The 23261-nt window shown below is 39.9% G+C and overlaps 1 protein-coding gene across 4 annotated transcripts in view; it reads left to right on the forward strand.

The window, feature by feature from the left end:
• DPYSL3 (dihydropyrimidinase like 3) overlaps positions 1 to 22703 on the forward strand; it is a 61008-nt gene extending 38305 nt beyond the window's left edge. For 2 of the 4 annotated variants that reach the window (XM_079967968.1, XM_079967970.1), the window contains exons 2-14: positions 86 to 174; positions 5399 to 5583; positions 7576 to 7740; positions 8397 to 8458; positions 9332 to 9412; positions 10079 to 10147; positions 13605 to 13725; positions 15568 to 15724; positions 17834 to 17975; positions 18892 to 19062; positions 19910 to 20089; positions 21165 to 21339; positions 21942 to 22703. In XM_079967968.1, the coding sequence (XP_079824094.1) occupies positions 86 to 174; positions 5399 to 5583; positions 7576 to 7740; positions 8397 to 8458; positions 9332 to 9412; positions 10079 to 10147; positions 13605 to 13725; positions 15568 to 15724; positions 17834 to 17975; positions 18892 to 19062; positions 19910 to 20089; positions 21165 to 21339; positions 21942 to 22030 (1686 nt within the window). In that variant the 3' untranslated portion in view covers positions 22031 to 22703. The remainder of the gene's footprint in view (positions 1 to 85; positions 175 to 5398; positions 5584 to 7575; positions 7741 to 8396; positions 8459 to 9331; positions 9413 to 10078; positions 10148 to 13604; positions 13726 to 15567; positions 15725 to 17833; positions 17976 to 18891; positions 19063 to 19909; positions 20090 to 21164; positions 21340 to 21941) is intronic. The other 2 variants (XM_079967969.1, XM_079967971.1) reach the window with 1 other exon arrangement.
• The last annotated feature ends 558 nt before the right edge of the window (positions 22704 to 23261 follow it).

Here is a 23261-nt window from a genome sequence, read left to right on the forward strand (position 1 = left end):
TCCATGGAGACCCTGTATTATAAAAAGGAGATGCAAACATATGCATAACATCTGTCAAATACAAATCTTTGCTTTCTCTTCACAGAGCGACCGTCTTCTCATTAAGGGAGGGAGGATAGTCAATGATGATCAGTCATTCTATGCTGACATTTACATGGAGGATGGTCTTATAAAGTAGGTATACAGTTCCCACAGCCCACTCTTTGTTTTCCTAGTGGTCAGAATATATCTATCTCTTGAAGAGAGGAATGGGATTCCAAAAATTGTTATGTGCAAGTTTATATTGCATGTATACTGTCTTGTTATTCATGTCAAATAGTCTATGATTAAGTCATTTACAGCACATGGCTTTCTATATCAGTGCATTTAAACTGTCATAGTATTTGGAGACCCTTTGCTAAAGAGAAGAGATGACAAATGTAATTTATGTTTGGTTTCTGGCTTGCCTACTGCATCATAAAAATGACTGTTACATTTATTGCAGTTAAAGATGGTAAAGATTTTCTTAAAAGAAGCTGTGTCTTTAAGATTCTGAGAGGTTTTAGGCAAAAGTTGTTATGGTTTCTGTTTTATCTGGCTTCTGGTTATGTTTATGAAGTCAAAGTAATGACTCCAGTGGTTAAAGGCTGAAATTGTTCTAGTGTGTAAATACATGCAATTAGGATTAAATCCCAGTGCAGTGAGGTTTGAGTTGTGGGATATTTTATAGCCAAGGATCTCAAATGTTCTTTGCCATTAAAGAATAAAAACAAATATCCAGATTCTTCTGCAGGAAATATTTTTAAAAGCAGCCACAGGGGAATCAAATAATATTTAAGAGGAGGAAATTGTCCAAGTGTTCAAACCCTGAGGGAAAAACGCAATTTATTAACTGCTGGTTTGTTGCCACAAAGACATTTGGAAAGAGTACCATCTGTAAAATATTTAAAACTCACAAATAATTTTTCAAATGTTGTGAGTTCATTGATACAGAGATGTGGGGTGTTTATGTTTAAAGGTTTCTTTTTTATACCCCAAAAATGTATCCCCAAAAGATGTATACAGGCAACGAGCATTTTATGCTTGTGCAGTATGTGTGTAGCTGCACACACGTGCATCATTGCAACCTGGAAGTGGCCAGAAAAGGGGGGTCGGAGATGTAACAGGGCTCTGCTGATGTGCACAGGTTAGGAACATAACCCCTATGCAAAACGGCCATTGTCTGTCGTATCACAAGCTGCCAGATTTGATTTGAATAACTATTTGGTGTAATAAACATTTTGATGAATGCAAGAGTTGGAATTGCTTCAGTTAAAACTGAACCAGTGTTCTTTGTGTACACAAGGTTGTGTGGGCTTGTAGCCACCCCCCCCTTTAAAAAAAGACATTCTGCAATTTGGGCACTTTGGCTTAGAGAAGTGAGTATTAGTGGTATAAAATTTACTCATATGTAAGCACAAAGAGCATGGAATTGTGCACGTATTCAGAAGGACTAATAGAAGATGTTTTGGAGCATATATTTATACTTGTATTCCACTTGTCTTTCCATCATGTATAACAGGATGCCCAAAGCAGCTTAAAATCCACATAATTTTCAAAAAATATCAAAATTGAAAACAAAAAGCAAACAGCAGTTAAGAAGAAAGGAAATTTACAAAAAGCTTCAGCTCAAAATTCAGACAAATTATAAGCTTGAATAAAATTGTCTACCTGGCATCTAAATGCCACCAGAGAGGAATCAGCCAGGTTCCCTGGGGCAAGGTCCTCCAGAGTCTTGGCACCACTAGAGGAGGCAATGTTAGAGGAGAGGTAGCTCTAGGGGGGTGGGCACGTAACTTTTGGGGCGCAGGAGCAAGCTCCACCACTATTGCTCCAAGGTAGAGTGGGAGGTGGGTGGCTAGATTTTGGCATTGCACAGGGGGCCACTGAAATTTGAGACGCCAAGGTCCACCAGTGGTTAGAGGGGGTTTGGATGTGGTAGAGATATCTTTGCTGGTGAGGATGAGGCCTCCACTGTGCCTGCTGTAAGCACAGTGGAGTGCATTCAACTGCCTAAGGTGTTTCTACCAGCATTTACTGTTGTAAAACCCTGAAACAGAACACTGTGCACAAGCAGGGATAGGGTTGGTGATGGATCTGCTAGATCCAAAGCAGACCTGTTTCCTGGAGCTAGCAAAACAAAGTGGAAAATTACAGCCCTTCGGCTTCTACCCTGGCCAGCAGGGCTGTGGATGTGGCAGTGAATCCATTGGTTCACTACCACCCCAGCTGCAACGTGGATTGCTGTGTAAGTCCTTCAGGTCAGAGGAAGAGGAGATTCAAGCAAGAAGATAGTATTTCTTGTACTGCTATAGCACAATGAACATGCTGTTAAAAATTCTGCACAGAGTGCACAAGGCTATGTCGGTGGATGTCCAAATACATAGCGAACTCATTGTCAACTCCCAGGGAAAGGTTTTTGTTTGTTTTATAGAACTTTTTGATGGTGGTGGAATTGCAAAACTCTGGCAAAACTTAAGAACAGTTCAGCAGCTGTGTCCATTATATTTGGGAGTTTTCATTTTTTGCAACAAGTAATTCTAACTTTTAGACCTTAAGGACTTGAGAATTGTTTTTGCATATGGAGACAGGGCTTTAAAAAATATTTTTTAAAAGCTTTCTTTTTACCTCCTATTTATTTACAACAAAATACAAGTTTATTTATTTTTAACATCCAGACAAAATTCTCATGGAATTAATCGGTTGCAAATAGTACAATTGCTGCTTTAATTTTTGTGGTAGTAAATAGAGGTGGGAGCTTGATCTTTTTTTTCCAGTTATTTTTTATGTTTATTTTGGAGCAACCTGATCTCATTATACATTTTAATGGTGTGAATGAAGGGTGATTGCATCCAGTAAAGCTGATGTTGCAGTAAGTTCAGGACTGACAAAGGGAAATGCTTCTTCACACATTTAACTTTTGGAATTCAGTGCCATAATATTTGCTCCAATGCTTCTTGCTTACAGCCACTGCAGTGCTGTAAGCTTGGATGAGGGAAGCTGAGGTTTAGATTCCTGCTCAGCTGTGAAACTTACTGGGTGAACGTGGGCACCTTTCATTCTGTTGGATGATTGTGGGCACCGTGAGCTCCTTGAAGATACAATATATAAATGCAACGAATTATCCTAATTCATGAAGGTTGGTCTGTGAACAGCTGTGAATAGCCATGCTAGCTGCCCTAAATGACACCATGTTTAGAGGCAGTATGCTTCTCAATTTTGAATCCAGGGGATAAGCAGGGGTTGGCCATCACAAAAAGGAAATAAATCCCAACAATCTGAAGTCTTGTTAAAAAGATTGGGTTCAAAAAATAATTGCAAACTAATGTAAACACACAGAGAGAGAGACAGAGAGAAAGAAGGGCAGGATTCACCTAACAAGCCCCTTCAGCAGAAGCACAAGGACTCCTGCTTGCACAATGGGACTCCCCCCCCCTTTCCTTGTGTACCCCTCAAAATTGGCTCAAATCAGTCAGGAGAGCCCCCAGAACAGCAGAAAGAGGAGAGGGGGATTGTTCTATCTGGCAAGCTGAAATGCTTACACAGATGGAATAGAACAGTGTTGAATTCTAACAAATACAATTTAATGGAATCTAATGACAATTAAAAATAAACAATGCTATTTATAACCAAAGCAAAAGCATACAAATGCAAACAGTGTATATTAGGAAAATAATTGAACAGATGTAGCTCATAAGATATCACAGATCACTGGAATGTCAAGAAAAAAAACACAAATATAACTTACAAACTATCCCAAGACTCAAAGATATTTTGATATTGGTCTTCCTCATTTGTCTTTACTATGTGCATGAAAACTGTTTGGTGGGAAAAGTAACTGTAACTCAACAAACACGAAGCCAAATGTACAAATTAAGAAAGTAACACCACCTGCTGATACAAAATATAATAATAATAAATATTATTATTTATTCAAAACAATACATTTAAAAACTCAGAAGCTGCCTTCCCAAATGGAGCCTTAAAAGAGCAGAAAACATATCAAGTTACAATAAACTATACAGTGAAGAAAAACAACATAATAATATAAATTCCATCCTTCAAATGATACTTACAAATATCTTTTTTAAACTAATGTTAGAACTGCTTCATAAATGTCATAACTTTCTACATGAATATAATTTCCGTCTAGGAAATTGATTGCATGTACCTCACGGTATGTGATGCACACCATGTCTGTTTCTCCATCATGAGAAGCTTTAGCTTGTTCTGTGATATATACATGTGATGAAACAGAAACATTTGCTAAGTGTGATAGGGTATATATAGGGCACATGAAATTTCCTACATGAAAATGATGTAAATTGTCCAATTACATATATCTAGCTTGCCTTTCCAACATTTTGGTCCATATGTCTTACGATGACACCGTATACCAAAAGTATCATTAATATTGAAATTCACACACAGTGAAAATCCAATCCATAATGAAACACTAGTCTTTTGATTACCAGAAAATATTTCATGGCTTTGTATAAGTCCAGCAGATGCCCGTATTGTTGGTGCCTGAATCTCTGAATCTTGGGAGAAGTACATTTTTCTCTGAGCAGGGTGTTCATGGGTGAAACGACCCTTAGTCAAGCTGAAGCTTGGCTTGTAAACCTTGGGAATTGCTCCCCCTAGTTTTTAAAACAGGAGGCTGCTATACTCCATACCAAATGGAGAACATTTTGCTTAATGTAGCTAATCAAAATTAACTGTAAAAAGACAGACAAACTAGCAGTAACAGGCTTCTTTCTAGTTAGTAGGAGTAGAAATGTGGGACACTCACTGCTGCAGCCTGTCTGGAAATCTGGGTCTCTGCCAAACAGCTGCACAAGTGGCAGGCACAATTTGACATTTCAGGGGTACTGCTAAACTCATTCACTTGTTGCCCTTCCTTGTGGTATGACAAATGTAGGAAGGGCTGAGCATCCTCTTCTTGCCCACAAGTGCCAGTCACATAGTCTTCCTACCTCTTTGCAGCTGTTGGGTAGAGTCCTGGTTTTCCATTTTTGAGTTTCCATCAATGTGTGGTTCTTCTGGCATTAGTATAATAATGTATTGAGTTCAGGTATTTGGCTTCTTAAATATGTACTCTTCTAATAGGCAGGTCAAATAAAGAAATGTTTGATGAAATTCACTCAAATCCTAACTCTTTTGCAAAAGGAGTATAAAAAACATATATTTGCTCCATTATTGTAATACTTTACTTTACAGCCTAAAGTAACTAAAATGTATAAGAGAAAGCTGTACTAAATATGCTGGTTTGCTGATCAGTTATGGTGGATGAAAGAACTGTCTTATTGTGGAATAAATTGCACTCGACATTTGTCATTGTAAACGTGTTTATCAGACTGGTTTGTTATTATTTAATCAGGCAAATTGGAGACAACTTGATAGTCCCTGGCGGAGTGAAGACCATAGAAGCCAATGGAAGGATGGTTATCCCTGGAGGGATTGATGTCAACACTCATTTGCAGATGCCATACAAGGGGATGACAGCAGTGGATGACTTTTTCCAGGGGACAAAAGCAGCCTTGGCGGGTGGGACCACCATGATCAGTAAGTACAAGGGTGGAGAGGGGCTCTCTTTGTGACTTCCTCAACAGTTTGTGGGTCTTCTAAACATTACCTTCATTTTTTATTATTACAAAACTTGCTTCTGGTGCACGATATGGTGCTAGGTATAGATATAATGTTAGTTATAGTTAAGATAGGGTGAACGTTTTACAAATGGAAAGTACAGTTCATTGAGTGAAAGTACAAATGGAAAGTACAGTTCTACATGCTCCCATCAGTCCCAGCCAGAGTTGTGGTCCATTACCATCTACCACATCAGTCATCCTTTCTGTAGAACATATTGAGGGCTGCCTCAGAAGCTCAATAATTGCCATTACTGGTTCATAGTTGTTTATTTCTATAGTATTTAAAATGTTTAAAATGTTTAAAAATGCTTGAAAACTGCTCTACTCATTGCAGCTCCGTTGGTCATCAGATGTAATGGGTGATGCATATTTATTTTTGTTTTTCCTCCATGGAAATAATTTGGAGCTAGAAAGTGTGTAGTTATGGCAAATGAACTTCAGTAGACTCCAAAGTGAGATGAAGTTTGCGTTACAGCTTCCATGGAAAAATCAGGCTTTCTGGAAAAACTTACTGAAGTGTAAGGATTTATGCAATAACCCAACTTTGCTTCATTATACTGTGAGATTTTTGTTGAAGGTCTTGTTTGCTCAAATATAAAGATTTAATCTTTTATTCAATGGCATTTCAGCAGTTTAACAAAGAATAAACGTGCACAAAATTGTGATTTAAAAATAATAATAGTAGAGCATGCTGCAGAAGACAAATCAATCTCCCAGCATGCCTAGGAAGTAAACTAAAATGGGAGAGCAATTCTTGCTTCTTGTTTTTAGAATGTTCTGGTTCATAGCTTGATGGTTCTGCAGGGTTTTTTTTGGCTTATTGAGTCATAGGACAAGTTGCAAGTGTGACTGCAGTTGGTTGAAAATGTTTTACTTCCTGCTCCTTCATTTTTGTGTTGAAAGAACTGCAGTATCTGCCGCAGTGTCTGTTGCACTTAATAACTGCAGTAGAAATTGAGGATTACGTCAGGGGCAATAAAAAGGTAAATTAAGCTGCATGTTAGGAAGAAACTTTCTTCTTTTTTTAATGAGTCGTAGTGAGGGAAAGAGATGAGGCAACCTGCTACTACTTCCCGCTCACTTCTTAGCAAAAGCCTGCTAAAAGCACCTGGTATAATGCCAGGAACTATTAATCCAAAGCACAGTGCCTTATTTTTTTATTCTTCCTTCTGGTAAGTGCACTCTAGACATATCTGAGAAATTACAAGCAGTAAGATGAGACATGCTCTCTTGGTTCACTTGCTAGACCCAAATTGTCAAATATGGTAGAGGCTCCTGTGTTGCAAATGCCTGGACAATGACTGCTCTTTATAGTTCTAAAATATTCCTATTTCTGATGTATCTTCTCTGTTTCTTCTTTACCTGGATTCCTTGCTATTAACTTTGTTGCCTAAGTAGTCCTCTATACCTATTTACAGTGTGCTCCATCACAAAAATAAATATTGAAATAATGCTGCATCTGTTCTTTTGGTGGTGAAAACATTGCCCCAAACAGCATAGTGACTGAGACTTTGAAAAACTGTTTAGCTGGTTTCTGTGGTACATTGTGTCTTGTAGAATGCTAGGAAACAGCATATTTTTTGAAGGATCCATGAAGTTGGCCTTTAGGAATTCAGGAGTCTTTGGGCTACATACAAGACTTATTGTATTTACTCGAGTCTAATGCACCATCAAATCTAATGCACACCTCAGTTTTCGGAACCTTGAAACCTAAAAAAGGATTTGCTGGCGAATGTAAATGTGCCATCGAATCTAATGCCCACCTTAATTTTCGCAATGTAATTTGGCCAAAAAAGGGGGAACATTAGATTTGAGTAAATACGGTAATTGTTTAGAGGGAAATCTCCAGACAGAAGGGAAGAGCATAAGACCTTCATTCTTTACTACAGCTTGCTGCCTTTGTTCACAGTTGATCATGTTGTTCCTGATCCCGAGTCCAGCCTCATAGAAGCATATGAGAAGTGGCGAGAGTGGGGTGATGGGAAGGCTTGCTGTGACTACTCCCTGAATGTGGACATCACCCACTGGAATGACAGTGTCAAACAAGAAGTGCAAACACTCATCAAAGAAAAAGGTTCGTCAATGCCAGAGGCCAATCCCTTGTCTTCCCACATTCTAATTGTATGTTAGAATATATAGTGCATGATTCTGTCTTAACAGACATGTGTGCTGAGATTTGTTGGGTCCAACCACAGTTTTCTTACTATCTCCTTTGGGCGATATTAATTGTTCCCCAGTTATATGATAAGTAACTTGATTCTACGTGATAATTATCTTAGTGTAGAAAATGGCTTACAAATCATAGTGCTGATGTTATTTGGTATTGCAATACCAATACATCAACTAGTTCAATCTCTTTTTGCATGCTTTCTTCCAGGCTACTAAATCAGTGTGATCCAGAAAGTGTCCTCTCATGTTTCTTAGATTTCTATAAGCAGCACTCCGAAAGGTGGCCACATGCCCAATAAATATTTTCCCTTTTCTTAAGCTTTTGACTACATTTAAGATTCAACAGAGCTTTGGCTAGATAACTTCAATGTTTCAGAGAATCAACTAACAGGACAATAAACAGAAAATTTCCCTGTGCTGCTGGCTCTTGCCAAAGATTCCCATTCCATTATGTGTGAGTAATTCCTCACATGACTAGTGGGGTACCGATTTAGAATGACATGAAGTAGAGAATAAAATCTTATTTGCCAACTTTTCTTCTTATATAATCTTTTGCTTTAGGTGTTAACTCTTTCATGGTTTACATGGCCTATAAGGATTTGTACCAGATGTCAAATACAGAGGTAAGAACTAAGCTGTTCAACTGTGCTGTATGCATTGCTTATCAGCCTTTTTAAAGGGTTAATACTGTGTTTTAATTTGTGGTTTTGAGCCTTCTTGGTGGCCTCATGTAGGACTAAATGCCAGGACAGAAATTATCTTACCAGTAAAAATGTCCATCATTGATTTGTGACAACTATAAAAAGGTAAAGGTACCCCTGCCCGTACGGGCCAGTCGTATCCGACTCTAGGGTTGCACGCTCATCTTGCTTAAGAGCCGGCGCCGTCCGAAGACACTTCCTGGTCACGTGGCCAGCGTGATGAAGCTGCAGCTGGCGAGCCAGCGCCGCACACGGAAACGCCATTTACCTTCCCGCTAGAAAGCGGTACCTATTTATCTACTTGCACTTAGGGGTGCTTTCGAACTGCTAGGTGGGCAGGAGCTGGGACCGAACGGTGGGAGCTCACCCCGCCGCGGGGATTCGAACCGCTGACCTTACGATCAGCAAGTCCTAGGCACTGAGGTTTTACCCACAGCGCCACCCGCTGTATAGAACTATAATCTAATACAAATACCGCTCCTCGCCATTTTTTTAATGAGGGCTACACAGTGTCTCACAAGACATCTGATTAAGAGGCAACAACACATGTAAGTACAGCTAGGATTTATAGACTTCAGCCAGTAGTCCTTTAGTGTGGACATCTAGTTCCTTCTCCTGAGCTCTCACTATTTTTCTTCCTTTATTCTTAAGTGGTAGTTGACTGAATTGGTAGCCCTTTCAAAGTCCAGTGCTAATAACAGTAAATAAAGAAATAAAATCTCTGCTAATCAGAAACATGAAAATGTTGAACCACGTTTTCTAATGTTGGCTTTCTTGTTAATTTCTATTTTTCAGTTGTATGAGATATTTAGTTTTTTGGGAGATCTTGGCGCAATAGCTCAAGTGCATGCTGAAAATGGAGATATCGTTGCACAGGTGATGTTGTTCTATCTTCTCTTTGACTAAAGCACATATTGCAAGCAGAAATAATGTATGTATACTAGTGTAAAACATGACACATTGTACAAATGTATTCTGAAAGAGCCAGGTGGGTCCTTAGACCCCAATCAGGTAGAGATTGTAAATGCCTGAATTAAGTTTTTGTCCTTCAACTGGAAATTCTAACCAGTTAAGTAGGATTATGTTGTCTGAATACTGTATAGTTTGTCTTCTGTCTTCTGATTAATCAGCAGAACTGGTAATATACCAAAATTCTGAGACTTACAGTAGTTGTGGGCAAGCATATTATCCAGATGTACCTGGGTTTTGCAGATATTTATCAGTGGCTTTAAATCTTGATTTCAGCACTATAGATCTACTATAGTGTTTTGTTCCAAAAATTGTTTTGTAAATGCTAGCTTATGTAAAAGCTTAATAAGTTTTTAAAAAACTATAATAAGCTGACAGCCAAGGCTATATAACATTTAACTACAGTCATTCCTGTATTAGGATAGGTTAACCACAGTAATCCAAGCTCTGGTAACCACACATTTAGACTTTGCTCTATGCAACATATTCAGATGACTGTAATGTACTCAGATTTACTCCTTAATAACAATTCTTAAATCTGTTTCTTAACTTCATTCTGTTTATATTCTTTAGGAGCAAGCTAGGATGCTGGAGATGGGAATAACTGGCCCAGAGGGCCATGTACTTAGTAGGCCAGAAGAGGTAAGATGTCACTGATGAATCAACAAACACCCTTCAGACAGATTGTTGCTTCTTCACACTCAATTTTGCAGTAGATGGTTTAAGTTCCCAGTGCTAACATGAACCAGTGCAGTTCCAAAAGCAACCGAACTGGGCATTCCATAGCACATTCCTGCAGCTTTGCTTTTTATAGTCTTGAGAAACAAGACAGTGAAAATTAGGGTAATTAAAAGGACTCTCTAGCAGTGCATCTGCATTGTAAAATAATTGTCTAGAAATTTGTCAGTATCTCATTTCTGCTTACAGCTAATATTAGCATCCAGGTTATTTGGCCTGTTAATCCACATTTTAGTTTAAGGCTGAATTTTATGCTATCACTTGTGGTAATGAGGGTTGTTTTTTGGACAGAATAAACACCCTTCATACATTCCTAGCACTATAGTCAGGGCTGGCCATGGTAGTTTTGCAGCACTAAGAGCAAAGGAAATTACTATGTTTAAATAGGTATAACTTTATACCCATAGGGAGCAGGAATGGTAGGAGCATTACATTTGCACATAATACTTTCATTACTATAATTGTCCTAAAATAGGAAGGTCAGTGTACGTTAAATGCTAACATGCTTCTACAGCTGGCTTTGGAATAAGGTATCTTCCATTCATCTTGGTAGGGTGTAACACATTTTCTCTGCTTACTATATTTTTGTGGTTGGTTTTAAGGATTTTTGAGAAAAAGGACAGGAATTCTGAAACTTATGTAAGTTGTTTGCCCAGGCAGCTGTCCCGAGTCTCTATAGTGCTGCTGCTGTTCTAAGGTTGCTGGACTTCATGGACAGTCTCATTACTCCTGACTCAGAACTGTCTTATGGGGAGGATGATGTGTTAACCACACATATGGTTTCCTTAGCACACATCCTGATGGCACATGTGGTATGGTTTTTGGACCGCAAGCCTCAGTCATTACCGAATAGTTGCAGCCATGTGGAAAACACACCACTTTGGTTATCTGGAATGTTGCACAAAACAGCCATTCAAGAATATATTATTTGGGATTCCTTTAAATTTCTAGGATAAAACTACTCCATAATTCAGGGAAATCTGAACATGTCTGGGGTATAATTGAGATTCCGTGTGTTGTAGATTGGCGGGGAGCAAGTTGGCTGTCCTGGGACCGCAATTCCCCATCACCCTGATGAAGATCTTAATTGCCTATTTCCTCTAGACTTAAAGCTGAGAAGCTACATATCTAAAGCATGCTTCCTTTAAGCATACAAGACTGCACCATACTACTGTGCAAAGTTTCACGTTGTTTTTGTATTTGGATGTTAATTTGTTTTTCAAATTTGTAAGCAAATAACTTGTTGAGCACAACACCAGTCTCCTTCCTTGGTGTTGTGCTCTCTCTCCAGGAAAGCAACAGTGCACATACACAGCAGCTGCAGCACTCTTCCGTCTTCCTCCAGCTGGCTGGTCAAGTGTGTAATAAAAGGCATGTCTTAAATCACTTGCTATGAAGCTTTTTTTTTCATTTTCAGCAGAATTAGTTCATAAAAAATCACCTGCTAATGCTTAAATATTCTCAGGCTGGCTCATAACAGTGAAATAATACATTCTGAACATATATTTCAACAATATTTTGCAAATAGTTCAGTTTTTATCCCTGTGGGCAGCAAGTGATTTTTGAAGGTTGCTCATAGCTGCCTTCACCTATGGAACAGGGAATTGTGGTTTGGAAATATTTCAAACTTATCTTTGCTTGGAGGTTATTTATGTTTTGCATTTTCTGGTGCTTCACATAAACATCCTTGTGCTGAATTTCCAGCATCACAGCCGTATAGCAGTTAGGTCTCAAATAACATTAGATATGCAGATTCTAAGGGGGGGAGGTACACGTAAGTATGTTACTCTTGGCAAGTCCCTTTACAATGCTGACAGGTGGAATTTAAATCATTTCCTCAGCAAATTGGCATTAAGTAAGACAGCCCTAAGTATTGTATTCACATAGTCTTGACACTTTGTTAGAGAAGAAATTGTTTCAGCATAGGCAGATGGTTGAGTAAACAACTTTTCAAACTTTGATTCCTTGGTTCCTTTACAAGCTTGCCTAAAGTCGAACCTCTACTTACCACCGCCTCTTCTTACTGTATATGGTTTGTTTCAGGACACTCTTTTATTTTTTCCTTTCCTTTTTAAAATATCAGTATTTAAGCTGTTGGCAGTCAGAAGGTATTTTAGATTATGTCAGGCTGAACAGTGAATGATGTAATGCTCCAAAGATATCTTACTTGCTGAAGTGTTGAAAGTTATAACAGCAAGCAAGATATGAAAATTACAGGCTTCTGATGTCATGGGAGGCAGTAGGGGCCAATAGGAAGGGAAAACAGTCATCATAATTGGATTGGAACTGCATCTTAAACAAATAACCAGAAGAAAACCATCCTCTTTCCCAGTACAGCCATTGTTAAGTAACAAAATAGACTCAGGCTGCATGCCTTATTCAGTAAATAAGCCAAAGCTTTAGTTCAAAATCAATTTTAATCAGTGAGGGTTAAACTTGAGGACTGAGAGATAGGGAGATGAGGAGAAGAGAGAAATTGTTGTAATTGTGGATTGTACATATAATACTAATGAAATTGGCAAATTTTGGGTTTGTAGCTCACAGTTATATGGCTCAGGTGGTTTGATTGGCTCTGCAAGAGATGCATGCTGTTGCTTTAGAACAGCTGCTAATATATTCTCAGTGTTAACTGTTAATAAAAATGATATACAATTTATCACCACTATCAAATTAGTGAACTCCATTTTTTTCCTTTTTGCTGCTGCTTTGGGACCATTCGTAGCCTAAACAGTCTCTCTGTGAATTATTATATTCATTTCCATCCTGCCTTTCCTCCAGACTGGTACCCAGGGTGGCTTCTGGATAAAAATATAAAAACACAAGATAAATTATTCCTCCTCCTTTCCCCCTGTTAAGTAGCTGACTGCTGTATGGAGCATATCTCTCTATCTAGCAAACACAGGTTTCATTTACTAAATGGGTTCAATAGGGGATACAGGGTTAATGCACAAGCTGAGCTTAGACATAATAGTCTCACATAGCAGGTTGTGTTAGCTTTCATCTTTCAAGGCCAAAACTGCTACTGTGCATGATTTGCAATGTTTTTTATTGCAAAATGCATGAACTACTGTGAACAAAGGAGTCTTTGGAGAGAGAGGACAGTTGTGCAAGAAACACCCATCACACATAAAATAGAAAGTTGATACTGTGTTGGGTAGAATTTGGAAAGGTTAGTGAGGGAAGCGTTTTAGAATTTAATGTTTCTGCTTTGTTCAGGATTTGAGGATCATTCTTTTCTTGCTGTTCCAAACTTTCTTAAGGGAATGGAAAGGTCATGCTTTGAAGTGGAATATATTGTGTCATGCAAAGTTACTGAACTCCTTTGCTGTTTTCTGAGCTCACAGTCCCTTCTCTGTTTCAGCTGGAGGCTGAAGCTGTCTTCCGTGCGATCACCATTGCCAGCCAGACCAACTGCCCCTTATATGTGACCAAAGTGATGAGCAAGAGTGCTGCTGACCTGATTTCACAGGCCAGAAAAAAGGGTGAGCAGCTGCATCTTTGTTACCTACCCATGTCACCTTACTTACAAGGTTTGCCAGAATGGCTGTAGCCTCAGAATGACTTTAAAAAAGGAAACCAGTATAAAAACACTAGAATAAGGGTAATCATCTTGTGGACTACAACTCCCAGCAGCCCCAGCCAAAACGGGAGGGCCACATATTAAGCGCTCTTGAGCCAGAAGAACAAAAACCAATAGCACAGAAGCAGCCAATTAAAAGAATACAAAAACATAACTGAAATAGACCAAGGGCCACAAAGCTTCCCCTAAAGAAGGTTTTCATGATCCTCCTGAAAAGGAGTAAGCATGGTGGGAAGTGAATTCACTTGGAAGAGGATCCTACCATGAAGGAGGCCTGCTTATTTTAGCCTGCTTACATCAGAAGATGAGGCTCTTTATCAGCTATACCTTTAACACTGTCCTTCAAAGGGTCAGTGCTTTGTTCCGTTCTTCAGATAATTCCTTTTTAAATTTATCCAAGATTCCCTTTGCCAGCTCAATGTCTTCCGTACATAGTCTTTGTTTTTTGGCACCATCGTGGGTCCATCTTCAATGTCATCAGAACCCATCTATTGAGTCAGTTTATGATGTTAAAATGAATCTTCAGAGTCCATTCTTTCACTCATTGTGATATATCCTTCTCAGGGTCAATGTTCAATCTAAATAGATTAAGGATTTGGGGTACATTTAATCTGTTATTTCATCTGGCTGAGGAGGAGAGAGCTGCTCAGCCTGCCATCTTTATCAGTGATGTCACTGCTCCCCTTGGACTAGTTGACAGCATATTTGAACCTTGATTTACCAAGTCCTAGTCTGACACTCTTTTAAGGAACCCTGGGTTTAGAGCTTTTTTTTTTTTAATTTTTTTATTACATTTTTCCATAAAAACTCCAGTCATACAAATTTCCACATCACATATTTTAACTTTTTGGACCTCCCTCAACTTCTCTGACAATCATTCGTAGTTCAATTTCTATCTTCACATTCCTTAAATTTTAGTATTGCCTTTAAATACAATATTTCTGTCCTCATTTACATTCTTGCAATATTCCTTATATTTTCACAAAGCTTCTTTAAAACACACTAGCGTTGTGTATTCCTCACATACAGTTTTCAAATATTATGTAAATTTTCCCCAGTCCTCAAAAAACTTGTGGTCCCTTTGGAATCTAATTTTCCCAGTTAGTTTGTCCAGTTCTGCATAGTCTATTAATTTTGTTCTCCATTCTTCCAAAGTCGGTACTTCTTCTTGTTTCCATTTTTGAGCCATCAATGTTCTCGCTGCTGTTATTGCGTACTGAAAAAGTTTACAGTCCCTCTTATTTATATCCATTCTTGTTATTCCCAGCAAAAAGGTTTCTGGTTTCTTAACAAAGCTATATTTCAGCATTTTCTTTAATTCATTATATATCATCTCCCAGAACCCCTTTACCTTCTTACATTCCCACCACATATGCATAAATGTACCTTCTTTCTCTTTACATTTCCAACATTTATTACAAGTTTTGTACATTTTTCCTAGTTTTACTGGTGTCATATACCATCTATATACCATTTTCAGGTTTTAGAGCTTTAAAGGCAGTCTGATTTGTCCTTGAAAGACCGGAAGTCGATGTAGTTCTTTAAGCATAGGTGATATATGCGGTCTGCAGCAGGTTCCAATTATGGCTGCCATATTCTAGAGCTAGACTAACTGAGGATGGCACTAACTTTTATAAATGTGTACTTCTGCCAACAGAAGCAGCTGCAGACCTAGCTCCCCCTCTCCCCTTCTGTAAAATGTATTGTCCTTGTCCTAAATCTTTGTTGTTATTTTCACCATCAGGTAATGTAGTGTTTGGCGAGCCAATTGCAGCCAGTCTTGGAACAGATGGAACACACTATTGGAGCAAAAACTGGGCAAAAGCTGCTGCATTTGTGACCTCCCCTCCGCTGAGTCCAGATCCAACAACCCCTGATTACATCAACTCCTTACTGGCCAGGTTGGTTATAGCGAGAAAGGGAAATACTCTCTCTTGCAACCAGTCCTATGGAAAATGAATAATAAGATGATAAACAGGAAAGTAGTGAGCTGCACCCACTCAAGTGGGGACTTTCCAGATTCTGTTTATATTGCCTTGTTCATTTGGAGGATTCTGAGGTGTTGCTATTGCAAGTGCACATTTGCATCTGGAATAGCTCATAAGACAGCTTCAAACTGAGGACAGCGGTGATGCTGAAAAAGAAGGGATATTTACTAAAGAAATTAGACGTATAGAAAAAAAAAAGAAGTGGGTCATTTAGCACTGGGGGGTGGTTAGCTGAACTGCATGTTGGCACAGACCTGGATTAGTGAGCATCCAGAAACTAAAAATAAGGTTTTATATTTGGAAACAGTGAGGTATATTTCAGATTTCAAGTTTGGAAATAGTGAGGTACATCTCACATTTCAAATTGTATGCGTTGACTGGCAACTTGAAGAGAAGACTGAATAAACTAGGTGTGAGTTGTATTAAAACTGACCAACATGGAAAAAATATTTCATAATACATATGAAGTGGCCAAGTCCTGGAAAAAAGGAACCATGCCTGCTTTTCTTAAACTCCCTGCTCAATATTCTTTTGGATATAGTCTTTAGGAGGATCGCCTGCCTGTTAGTTAGCTAGTTTTTAGCAGAACAAATCTGACTGACACAAATCTCTCTGTGTAGTAAAGCAGACATATGGCACCAAATTATTAAGAGGAGATGGAGATTATCATTGGATTAGGACTTGTGTTCTGAAGCCCAGACTGAGGCCATGAGGCTCAGAGACTCTTTGAATCAGAAAATCAGACACAGGGTCCATCTGGAAGGCAAACAATCTCTATAGTTTCCTTTTTTAGTGTTTAGACAAGGCTTTAAGCCCCCCCTTTTTTTTCTTAATTACCGTGCATCCTTTCAGCTAAGTCCCCGGCAGCTAGCAGACGCCAGGAAGCAGGAAGTTTCCATGGAACTCTTTGCATAGTCTTTGGTATGATTGTTAGGCCATGACCATTGTTTGTTGCTCTCCTTTAGAGCCACAAGCAGATAAATATAATGGACCAAAGCAAATGACTTAGTGTCTTTAGACACTACATGAACTTTGAAACAAAGTTAAGTTAATAGGTTATGCTAAAAGCTTGTTTCATACAGTGGTTGAAATACTTTGGATTATGTGGGTCAAGGTTTTGTTACATTGCAAGAAAGGGTAGAATAGAAGCAATGTAGCAATTCTGTCATAGATGAAATCTGGATGCCTTTCCAATAAAAGATTCTAGGTGTGGCTAAAGTAATAAAGTCTTTAACTTTACCAAGAAGTAGACAAACCAAGAAGCAGATGCTTTAGGCAGCCAACCAATTTTATTTCTCTCTCCTTCACATAACATTTTGACAGTATGTCGTTGAAGATTTCACTGCTAGTGGGCAATCTCTTGTGACTCCAGTATCTAATTTTCACACTGAGAGCTGGTTCTAATCATATGCTGTTCTAAAAAAAATCCTGCTCGCATACATTGTACACCCCTGAGCATTATAATGTGGAACCTGTGAACTCCTGCAAGATCATGGCTCTCCTTCCATGAAAATGAAAAACACTTTCTAGTTTCACGGGAACTGTGGATTCATCTTAACACTGTTCATGTGAATAGACTTGCATCAGCAGACTTTCTTTAAAGCATAGTGTTGGCACTGATCTGTTGTCTGACTCACTTGTCTGCTATCAAATCAATCTGGTGCTAGCTGCAATAATTTTCTTGCTTCATTTTTCAAGAGCAAATAAATCTTCAGCTGAAAAAGGTTCTTGAATAGGTTTAGATTTACAATGATCAATAAACAGTACCGTCTCTGTCCTAGGCTTACAATCTAAAAGGCATGACACAAAAGGAAAAAAGATGTGGGAGGAGGAGGGGGGAAAGCAATATTGGGCATTGCTACTTAGTCACAAGGTTCTTTTATACATTACTTTTCTAGTTCACATTTATGCTAATTACAGTTCTGTGCCTTTCAGTAAACTACTTGGAGATAAAAGCATTCTTGTACGACTGGACTAAGGGCATGGCTAACCAATACATTTTGTTGCTTGTCTCTGAGCTAGTGGTGACCTCCAAGTCTCAGGAAGTGCACACTGTACATTCAGTACAGCGCAGAAAGCAATTGGAAAAGACAACTTCACAGCAATCCCAGAGGGGACCAATGGTATTGAGGAACGGATGTCTGTTATTTGGGACAAAGCAGTGGTAAGAGAAGAGGATGGGGAGGTGGGGATTGATATTACTTGTATTATTTATTCAGTGTATTAGTTGCTTGCCTCACAGAAGTCTTGAAGTGACATAAAAAATTAGGAGCATAAAGCATAATGTAAAATCATTATAAAGAACTATACATTACCATCAGAGCCGTACAATAACTTATAAAACAGAACTAATAAAACAGCAGCAGAAAAATACCATAGACAGCTATGTCATAATCCATCAAATATATTGGCACCATGTGGACTTTAGCGCGAACGCATTCCAAAGCAGGTAGCCACAAATGAAAAGGCCCTGTCCCTCATCACCACCCTTCAAATCACCCTTCAGAGGGGGGACCTGATCAAAGGGTCTGTGTAGGTTCTTATTGGTTGTGCATTTAAGGTGAATCTGCTTAATGACCTGCTCTTTTAATAATACTAGTTTTATCCAGAGTAAAGGAAACTGAATTATTCAGCTATTGGGAATGAAAACTTCCCTTTGTAACTCATATCCCCTGTTTAAAACAGCTGCATGGTTGTCAGCTTGTTTCTGAGCCCAATTCAGGGTGCTCACATTAGTGTTTAAAGCCTTATATGACATGCTCCAATTATCTGAGATTGCCTCCTTCCTTACAGACCCTCTGGGTATTAAGATTGGCAGAGAAGACCCTCTTGGCAGAGAGGACCACCTAGTGGTGGCCCAGGAGAGGGCATTCTCTGTGGCAGCTCCTAGGCTGTGGAATTCCTTCCCCACAAAGGTGCATCTGACACCTTCATTATATGGTTTCCAATGTAGTCTGAAGATGCAGCTCTTTATCCTGGCATTTGATATCTGAGATTTGTATTTTTGAGACCTGCTTTATTCCTGTGACTGTAACTTGTTTTACTTGCCTTATCTTTCTTTTATGATTCATACCCAACAGGCTACGGGGAAAATGGATGAGAACCAGTTTGTTGCTGTGACAAGCACCAATGCTGCCAAGATCTTCAACATGTACCCAAGAAAGGGCAGAATTGCTGTTGGATCAGACAGTGACCTTGTCATATGGGATCCAGATGCAGTGAAAATTGTATCTGCTAAAAGCCATCAATCAGTAAGTCTTTTGCTGATCAGTAAGTCTTTTAACTTACTTTTAACATGGTCAGTTTGTGAAGTCAAGCACAGGAATATAGGAACCTGAGCCCTGGACAGCTTTGTCTTCTCTTCATTCTGGGTTGCTCTTTTCTGCTTCAGTCTGCCTTAGCTCACCCACATCCTCACAGAAACGAAGTAGCAAACAAAAATGAAATGTATTTCCTTATTTTTTAAAAAGGTGTTTAGGCTATAGGGTCAAAGCATTCATCTCTTGAGGGCAAAAAGTTTTGGTCCTGAATACTTGTGTGTTTTCAGACCTTAGGAGGAATTCAATGCAGTGCTAATATCATTTAGTTAGCACAAGCATTTCAGCTTGCCAGACAGAATGATCCCCCACCTGCTGTTCTTGGGTTTCATAGAGTGTATCTTTCTTTTCTTTCTTTTTTAAAATTTATATACCACCCTATACCCATACGTCTCAGGGTGGTTCACAGGATAAAATCAGAATACAAAACCACAAAATACATAATCACATCAACAAGAACTCAATATCTCTCTCTCTCTCTCTCTCTCTCTCTCTCTCTCTCTCTCTCTCACAAACACACACACACACACACACACATTTTAAAAGGACATAGGGTGTCAGTCAACCCAGCTAAAAACAGTTAAAATAATTTTAAAAGATATTTTTTTAAAAAAATACAATTTAAAAGCAATTTAAAATAAGAAGCAGTACTCTGCTGGGCAGCAGCCAGGTGGCTAGAGGCAGGAGTAGGCCCGCAGGGTAGAGGGTATCTGTGACTTTGCACTGGTTTAGGTGGGCTGGTGGCTTGATGCATAATGAGTCTGACTCCAATGTGTTGTAGGCAGCGGAATACAACATCTTTGAAGGAATGGAGCTACGTGGAGCCCCCTTGGTTGTCATATGCCAGGGGAAGATAATGATGGAAGATGGCAACCTTCATGTGACACAGGGGACAGGACGCTTCATTCCTGGCACCCCTTTCTCAGACTATGTCTACAAGCGCATCAAAGCAAGGAGGAAGGTAAGATAGAGAAGCCCAGTATGTAGGGTTTTAATGATGGTGTCTCTTCCTTCATACTGCTTTATGGCAAGGGAACTGTGCACCACAGCTCTTTCCCATGCTGTGAATATACTACCAGAAGCCCTGAGTCACATGGGAGTAGCCAGCATTGTCCTAGTTTCTAGAAGGTATCATGCTTATGTTGGGTACAGCTGTCATGTGGTCTCCTCTCTTACAGTCATGAACTTCAGACATTATCTTTGTCATAGAAGCAGCCATAGAGTAGTAGCTTCTGCAATTGAGAAGGGACCCTTTCTGTGTATCATTAATGAGAAATGCATGGCTACAGTTCCTTCCTCAGAGAGCTTCTCCTTATTCAGGTTGCCTTGCTTGGTAGCATGTTTTCACTGTGTTTACGAGACCAAAATCTGTAGTAAACCATCATATCACTCCCACCCTTCTGCTAATTGTGGATGGGTGAGATGATGATGGAGAAGTCTGTGAAGGCCTCTGCACTGACAGTTGGGCAGACAGTTGAGGGAAGCCTAATACAGGGGTTTTCAACCTTTATTGGTCCACGGCTCCCTTGACCAAATACATTCTTTCTGCGGCACCCCTGTGGGGCTCAGAAGCCCAGTTATGTCACCCCTTGTCTGCAGAGCTGGCAGCCTCTCACCCTTTTTCGAACACCCTCCCTTGTGAAATGTTCCCTCAGCCTCCTCTCCTCTTCCCTCTCCTTTGGAGTCCTCTGGGCAGCCGCTGCTGCCGCCTCTGGTTTCTGAGCGGCACCTCCAGCCCCAAAGAGAGGTGTCTCCTCACATTGCCCCACAGGGACCTGGGAAGCACCTCGTGACCAGCCCAAGAGGCACCATTTGCCTGGGGAACTTGTAGCCAGAGCTGCTGCAACAAACAGCTATGCAAGCCTTTGGGAGGCGGAGAAACAAGAGGCCATCAGAGGAGGGAGGGAAGGAAGGAAAGAGGGACAGAGGCCAGTGTTGCATCCCTGACCACCATTCAAGGCACCCCAGGGTGCCATGGCACACTGGTTGAAAACCACTGGCCCAATACATTGCTTTTTTTCTCTTACCTGTGACAGATGGCTGAGATGCATGCTGTGCCAAGGGGCATGTATGATGGGCCTGTGTTTGACTTGACCACTACACCTAAAGGGGGCACTCCTGCAGGCTCTACTCGGGGATCACCTACCAGGCAGACGCCCCCAGTAAGGAATCTCCACCAGTCTGGATTTAGCTTATCGGGTAAGCTATCGGGTAAGCTATCTGTTAAGCTGATTGGGTGAGAAGATGGTACATTGATTGCAACACCTCTAGGCAGAAGGCAAGGGAAAAGGTGCCACTGGTATTTAGTACAGCTTCTCTAGCTGCAATAAAATCAAATTCACCCAGCTGGCAGGTTTAAGATTTGTTTCAGTCTATTAGGCGGAGAAGGGAAGGGGACGTCTTTTCATTCCATATGCTTATTGTAACCTTTGTCAGCATTTATGCGTTAAGACCACTAGTGGATTTCACACACTAGATTTGTAGCCACCTATTCATATTATCAGGGATCTCAAATAGTAGAAAAGTTAAGCCACACCAGGTGCCACTCTTTGCTGTGGAATGGTTGACTGTCACCTACTTTTTATATGATTTACCGCCGCTTCTCCCTTTATGGTGAGCATAGATATTTCCAGAGTTAGCTAGCTAGCGGTATCTGTGCCAAAACAATTGCGTTCTAAGATTTTATGGTTGACAAGAAAATAGCCTTCATAGCAGGTCTTTCGCTGTATTACTTTTTCTTAGCCCTGTGAAGAAAAGCACCTAACTTCCTTTTCCTGCTTTCCCCCCTCTTTCATCTTGTGTATGCCCTGCAGGTACCCAAATTGATGAAGGTGTTCGCGCAGCAAGCAAGCGCATTGTAGCACCTCCAGGAGGCCGCTCCAATATAACATCTCTGAGTTAAGCACCCAGTACTCAGGGAGGGGAGAAGGGGGGGAAGGGAAGGGGGAAACTGTTATTTGAGGAAACTAAGCAATGGTACCTTGATATTTAAGAAGGAAAGAGTAACCTGAAGAAGCGTTCAGATTTTGAAGAATCAATAAGCCTCAAGCCTTATGTTTCATAAATGCTACTCGCTACCTAGCTTTAAAAAATATTGCGGGTTTTCTTTTCTGTTTATTCATAGCCTTAATATCCCCCCATTTTTTTTTTACATGCATGCAAATCTGACAGGTGACTAAGTTAAGAGTATGTAATTGTACATGGTGAGTGCTTGTGTGATAACACATTGTAAGAAGGGGATTGGATTAAAGATGGGAAACTAATGACATGAGCTGTTTATTTAGCCAGTTTACTTGGGCAGAATCAACCAAGGAGTTTTAGTGTTGGGGAAGGGTGGGGGCAGAAGGTGGTGGGGCAGGGTAGTGGGAGGTGGACGGGGGGGCAGACCAAGTAGATCTGTGTATTGTGTCCATGTTCTTCTGTTTCCACTAAATTCAGACAAGACATAGTTGCCTCAGAGCACTACATGAGGCCATTGGAAAATTCAGCCATCTTTGTAATGGCTCTGTTGTATCACCTTCCTGTTAGAGATTTTATTACTTTGTACATTTTATTGAATAAAAAATGGAAAGGCATGGTTTTTTTCCCCCTCCTTGGCTTGTCGAGGCAAAGTAACAGTTTCTTCCTCCCTCACAATTAATTTCAAGTTCTTGGGGTGGGGGTAGGGGAAAGGATATCACCCACTATGCCCAGTTTGTACAGGACTGAACTTCTTGCCAAATCCTTTCTTTCATATCACACAAACTGGTTAGCGAACTGGAAGTTGTAGCATCTCCTCTCATGAAGGCTGTGACTGATTTCCATTCTGCTCTGTAATCATTAAGGGCTTTTTGAATCTCTGTGGCTCTCTTGATTGATTGGATTTATATACTGCCCTTCATCTGTAGATCTCAGAGTGGTTCACAGCATAAAAATACAAGATAAAAACACAAAATACATAATAAAAGCAAAACAAACCAATAACCTCCAACCCCCTCCCACAAACACATTTAAAAGGATTTAGGATGTTAGTCAGCCAAAGGCCTGGTTGAAGTGGAATGTTTTCTCCTGGCACCCAAAGGTGTATAATGAAGGCGCCAGCGAAACCTCCCTGGGGAGAGCCACCACAGAAGAGACCCGTTGCCACCCTCCAG

Source organism: Podarcis cretensis (assembly GCF_951804945.1).
Source record: "Podarcis cretensis genome assembly, chromosome: 2".
Lineage (NCBI taxonomy): Eukaryota > Metazoa > Chordata > Lepidosauria > Squamata > Lacertidae > Podarcis > Podarcis cretensis.